Source organism: Cicer arietinum, chromosome 3 (genome assembly GCF_000331145.2).
Source record: "Cicer arietinum cultivar CDC Frontier isolate Library 1 chromosome 3, Cicar.CDCFrontier_v2.0, whole genome shotgun sequence".
NCBI classification, from domain to species: domain Eukaryota; kingdom Viridiplantae; phylum Streptophyta; class Magnoliopsida; order Fabales; family Fabaceae; genus Cicer; species Cicer arietinum.
In genome coordinates this window covers 51,554,497-51,560,610 of record NC_021162.2, presented here as the reverse complement: position 1 = coordinate 51,560,610, position 6,114 = coordinate 51,554,497, and the positions used below count along the sequence as shown (strand labels likewise).

At 33.6% G+C, this 6,114-nt stretch overlaps 1 protein-coding gene across 4 annotated transcripts; it reads right to left on the bottom strand.

The window, feature by feature from the left end:
- Nucleotides 1–930: 930 nt before the first annotated feature.
- Nucleotides 931–5,654, bottom strand: LOC101499234 (uncharacterized). 4 transcript variants are annotated; one of them, XM_027332248.2, is made up of 4 exons: nucleotides 5,408–5,606; nucleotides 3,746–3,964; nucleotides 1,418–2,630; nucleotides 931–1,321 (listed from the first exon to the last, which is right to left on the bottom strand). In XM_027332248.2, exon 3 carries the CDS (start codon nucleotides 2,609–2,611, stop codon nucleotides 1,439–1,441), a length of 1,173 nt encoding a protein of 390 aa, XP_027188049.1. In that variant the 5' UTR covers nucleotides 2,612–2,630; nucleotides 3,746–3,964; nucleotides 5,408–5,606; the 3' UTR covers nucleotides 931–1,321; nucleotides 1,418–1,438. The 4 variants fall into 4 exon arrangements, with proteins under 4 accessions (XP_027188049.1, XP_004492332.1, XP_073221906.1 ...); XM_004492275.4 differs by having other exon boundaries at nucleotides 1,418–2,235; nucleotides 2,344–3,964; nucleotides 5,408–5,604; XM_073365805.1 differs by lacking the exon at nucleotides 5,408–5,606 and adding an exon at nucleotides 5,638–5,654 and having other exon boundaries at nucleotides 1,418–3,964.
- Between the last annotated feature and the right edge of the window lie 460 nt (nucleotides 5,655–6,114).

Below are 6,114 nucleotides of genomic sequence, written 5' to 3'. Positions count from 1 at the left end.
GAGGTCAGCGACGGAGGAAGAGTGGGAAGCCACTACTACTACTGGTTCTGAGGTGGTGGTGATGGCCGGTGGTGCGGCGGCGAGTATGGCGACTCCGGCGTCTGGTGTAGTGGGGTATTCTAAAGAGACACCAAGTGAGCTTGCAATGGTGGTTTCAAGGAACAGTAAAGATCTTGTTGAAGTTATCAAAGAGCTTGATGATTACTTTCTTAAAGCTGCTGATGCTGGTTCTCATGTTTCATTTCTGTTACAAGTTCCAAGTTCTGGTTTTTTTGTTCATAGTAAAGCAAGTAAGTTTTACATGCATGTCATTATTTTTGGGTTTTATATTTTAGTGTGTTAGCTTATTTGAGAATGATTTTAGGGTTAAGAATGATTTTAGGGTTCATGATTTTAGGGTTCATGAGTGAATCCTTTTGATTTTGATTTGTTTAGGATTTTTTATTTTAAGTGTTTTTTCTTTTAATTTAATTTTAACAAATAAATTTTATTTGTAATAATGATTTTTAACAATTATAATAATGATTTTTAAAAATATAAATTATATTTTTTAATCAAAAATAATATAATAATAAGTTTATTCCACGTATGCGTCTGCCACGTCAGCTTTTTATTGACACGTCATTAAAAAATGACAACTCATCGTGATTTGGACTCAAATTCTGTTTGGGAGACTAAAACTGGGGAGAAACAAAATGGAGAGACTACTTTCAATTTTCACCTATAATAGGGGGACCAAAAGTGCAATTAAGTCAATAATTAAATATTCTACTTATTTAACCTGTCCCAACAACACAAACAAGTTCAGTTACTTTTCTTCATTACCTGGTTTTTCTTTTCACTCTTGTAACACTTTCTTTCAATGGCTTCAAAAAATAAGTGCTCTTTAGAACTATACAATATATTTCATAAGGATCACGCAATTTTCAGTTGAAGGCACTAACTAATCTAGATTCTGTGATGACATTCCAGTAAATAATGATACAATGTACCTCATTATTAGGATAACATAATATTCACAAGCTAAAAAAAAAAAAAATTCAATAGATACACGATATAAGTTTCACATACTATGCAACAACCTGCCAAATCACCCAGAAGTTTAGTGTTCCCAAGGCTAAATGCTGTTTACATAAAAAGCAAGCTTTAAGAAAAACAATCATTCCAGAAATTCTTTGTTTCATTGAAACTTGTGTAAGAGGATTTGGCCATTATTTATTCTGAACTTTGCTGTTTCAGCACACTCTAAGGGTCCAAAGCTGAAACCATGTTTGCCATATACAACTTGATGACCATGTTCAGCATGCTTGCTCAAACAATTCTAGTGAAGAAACCAATTAGGGTTAACTGTTGAAAATTCGGAAACAATTCAAATGATACAAATTTCTGCCAGAAAAAACTGAAGTATGAATATTACCAGATAAAATGATGACAGCCATCATGATTGATCTTCGTTGGACCTTGTCCTGTTCAAACGTCGGCGCCTCCTTGGTACAGTTGATGCATCTTCAACCAAATCATTAAATATTCGTAGATCTTCTTCAACTTCATTGTCTTGAAGACCCAACAAATTCTCACCCCAAAGATAGCGGCGACGGTCAGAAGAACGGCGATGCCTTGACCATGCACTTGAAGAACGAGCTCTTGGTTCCCTAACAATTTCGATGGTGTTATCCATCATTTGGAACAAGATGGTGGTCGTGGTGGTTAACCAAGGCCCATTACCATTGCCATTGTTTCCATCTCTATCACCTGATAACCTACCAATTCCATCTCCATTTTCGAGAACGTAATCCCCAACAACCACAGCTCCTGGTATGGCAGACTGAATAGCACTCACAATATCGCCGTATTCTCTCTGGCGCTCAAATTGTTGCCACGCTTGTTCTCTTGTCGGATCAACGTCAGAGGGACGAGAAGTAGGATGAACTCTCCTAGCATGCCTACGCAATTCCAGATAATCGCCAGCAAATGAGCACGAGTCCCTTGAGCAACTTCTCTTCTTATTATTCAGATAATTTCTAGCCTCTTCAATAACCTCCCAGCCTAATACTGTGCCTCTACATAGAGGACATTGCAAGCTCAATATTGAGTCAGATGAATTATTATCTACATCTAAATCCTCAAGAACAGCCCTGTCCTGCAAGGTCTCAGATTCAGCAGTTTCTAAAATGCCTTCATCATGTTGGTCTAAATGTCTACTCGGATCTTGGGCAGCATCACCCTGTCTTGATCCTTGTGGAATTCCAACAGACAATAGAGTATTAATTTCATTTTGGTAGAGTTCATGAACATTATTATGCGTGTCAGATTGCATAGTGAAGTTAATATTAAAACTATTACCAGAGTTGTTAGTGTTTATTAAAGAACTGGGTAAATTTGGGTTCTCCTTAGAGTTGTCCCTCATTTTTTTAAATCGGTCCAGACAATTTGAATGCCTATAACTTGTATCACAAATGTAAGATCTGCAGCCCTTATCATGAGAGCTGCATAGTAGGAGAACAGCATTATGTGGATGGTCCATGCAGATAGGACATGAAACTTCATCCAATTCTTTGTGAAGAGCATGGATATCTGAATCACTACATAACCTTCGCTTAAAACCAGCCATCTTCCTCGCACCGAGTTAACTACTCAACATATTAAATCATTAGAAAACTATTTTTTCCATGACAAGACAACATACATGCACACAATTTCTGACACAAATAAAACACGGTCAACAGTAGAAGAACAATTCTCCTGTATGTATCTAGGAAAAAGCAAAGAAGGAAAGCGATAAGATTAATTTAATTGACAATACTGCGAAAATTTCTAGTTATTTCCCTTTCTCCATTTTCCCTGTTTTTCTCTAAATGTAATTCTATTTGCCATTCTTTAATGTGTTGAACTCGAATCTGCAAAGTCGATTCCTATTTATAAACTAAAATGATGTATACCACACTTTATCATCTCCTCAGATGCTCAAACTTCTCTCATACAAGAATTTTCATTTCCTTGACAACAAGAAAATCAATATAGAGGAAGGCTAAAAGGACAAAAAAAAGTTACTGATCCGCTGAACAAACTGTCGACAACAGAAAATTAACCAAAACTAATTTGAGTGATTAAGACAATGACAATAAATTTAATTAATTACTAAACTACACGTTGTATCTTTTACCAAAAATATGAGCATAGATACCCAAATGTTTGAACTTCCAATATATTGGTAATTTGAGCAACTGCAAATGACAATTTGATATACTATTTTATGAGGCAAATCTCTCTCTCAAACAAAGATATATAATACTGTATTTTTTTGAAAAAATAGGTTTTTCTGGTACAATGTAAAAACCAATGTCCTAATAAAAGCAAACTATGTATCTATTAATATCATTAAATGGGCAACGCAGTGCACGAGACTCCCATCAGGTGGGTCCAGGGAGGGTAGATGTATGCAGACTTATCCCTGCAAGCAAGGAGGCTGTTTCTTGGATTTGAACCCATGAGTCGTGACCTCCAACTCACAAGGTAACAACCTCACCATTGAGTCAAGACTTTCCCTCTAACCATCAATATGGCTATTAAAAAATATATAAAAGGAAAATATTTAAAAGAATAATATATCAAGTAAAAGAAGAGAACTTCAATAATTCAAACCGAGAATCAGTGCTGACAATGCAAAAGGAAAATAGTAGCAAGGAAATAAGGGACACAGCGATAGCAATATTCTGCATTGTTGGCTTATAAGTTATAAACTTACCAAGACAATAAACTCTAGCTATATTCCCTACCAGAGGATTCTGAATCTTGGAATGTAATTATAGTAACTTTACTTGACTTCCCAAAAGAATCACAGGGCAATCACTCATGCAATGCTCCAAAGTACCTTATAAATAATGAATCAATGTACACTACAATCTTGGAAATGGATTTTTATTGAACACTTCTGTACAACAGAATCACCAACAAGCAACAAAGTCTGCAGGTATACCACCAAAAAGGAAGAAAAAACCGACGTTAAATAAAACAATATTTCAAAAAAACCATTATCAATTAAATTTAAATAGCAGTTAGACATAAAACCATAGAAAGACAGAAAAAAGGCCACTTCAATTAATCTGATTCATAAATTCAACAATGGTTTTTTTAGTAAGACAATATTGGAAGAGGGTCATTGGTGATTCAGATTTCAGATACTATACTAAGTCACAACACAGGTGGTTTCTGTGATTAATGAATCTCCTTTATGTTACATTCATGCCTAAGAACATCATACAAAGCAGTAGTTTCTGTATCTGTAAAAATTCAACCTATGAGAGAATACAAATCAAACCAACACTTACAACAAAAAATTCCAGAACAAGCGTAGATCTACGGACATTATTGACAAAGTTAGAATTACTGGAAAACTAAGAAAAATAAAAAATAATAAACAAAAGGACATGGATGTGTTATTGTTACAGAAACACCTCTCCAAAGATGCCGAACTCTCGGTTTTGTTGGTTTGGGACATAAAAGAAGAAATTATCAGGGTAGATTTGTATATTTTAATGTCAAGCTAAAGACTTATGGCAATGATAACAGCCACAAAAATGTGCAGTTAGCAGGGTAGGCAGGATTTCTTCCTGTCTAACACCATCAAAGGGTCAATACATTTTGCACATTGAAGATGTCTAACCTAAATACCCTAGAAAAGTCTACAATCATAAGGAAAACATTAAGTACTAGTGTATTAAGTTTATTTCTTTAGACATGTAGCAAAGGACAAATATCAAGTAGCAACAAAATAGCATTGTTTACAAGTATAAAAAATAGACATCATCATAAATCATCATCATACAATAAAATAAATAAAAAACCCATAAAGCATATCAACCCAAAAACTTCTTGTTCTGAAATCCCTCAGAACAAATTGGGGGATAATTAATTTGTCCAATTAAGACATAGATAGATAGAGCAAATAATATATGGTTTCTAGGAAAAACCCCATTTTTAATTACAATCTTAGAACATTCCTATTGCAGCCTATCCAATCACCAAACAAACACAACTTAAAACAAACTAGAATCAATAAATAAAAAGGAATCCCACAAAAGGTTGGGTAAAAACTAAGTTTCAAATTTATAAACCCAATTAAATCACAAGGAAATATCATCCAAGACACCAAACACAAGATCAACATCCAATCACTACACCAATTCAAAAACAAACCCTAAACTTAACCCCCTCCAAACCAAACCCTATACAAATTCCAATCATCTGAAAAAAATAATCATAAATTCTCTTGGGAAAATCAAAATTAGGAACAAAAAACACCACAAGATAAAGCACACAATTGAAATAGCAAGATCAAACCCCAATTAGAATCCAAAATCAATAGATAAATAAATAAATGAAATCAAAACTGAAGGAAGGGATTTACAAAGGGGCTTGAATTTTATTTATTTTTTAATATATATTTTTTGCTTCTTCTGGGTTGGTATCTCCAAAAGATCCCAAGGATGTAGAGAAAGAAACAAGACAAAGACACGGAAGAAAATTGGAAATGCAAAATAACCGGATTTTATTTTATTTATATAATTAAAGTAGAAAATCATTTATATAAACAGATGATTGGTTTTTTTTAAGGTAAGATGAAAATGCAGTGTGAACCTATCAAGCAGGATCACGATTCTTAGGTCCAAACAAAATGGGCTAAATATGAGTAGGCCGTAGGATACAATTCTACATATACACAAGTAGGGGTATGGTTAGGTACTACGGGTAGAGAACATTAATTATTATTTTTTCTATAAACTTGTAAGGTTCTACTAGAAAAAGACATAAAACACCCGAACCGTTAAAACTTCTAAGATCACAATAGATTTTTCATACCACGTTTCAAAACTTTAAAACCATGCGTATACAAAACATATCTCTTATAATCTTGGTTGAGAAAAAAGAAATAAAAAAAAAAAACGACATTTTATTGTGTAACATAAAATGATGATAAGAAATTAAAAAAAGAAGTTTTATATTGAAAATGCATTGAATAAAATTTATTCTTCTCAATATAACATATTTAGTTTTAGATTTCTTAACAAGTTCCTAAGCAAAACCCAAATATTTGGTAGGGTTGATAAAAAAAAG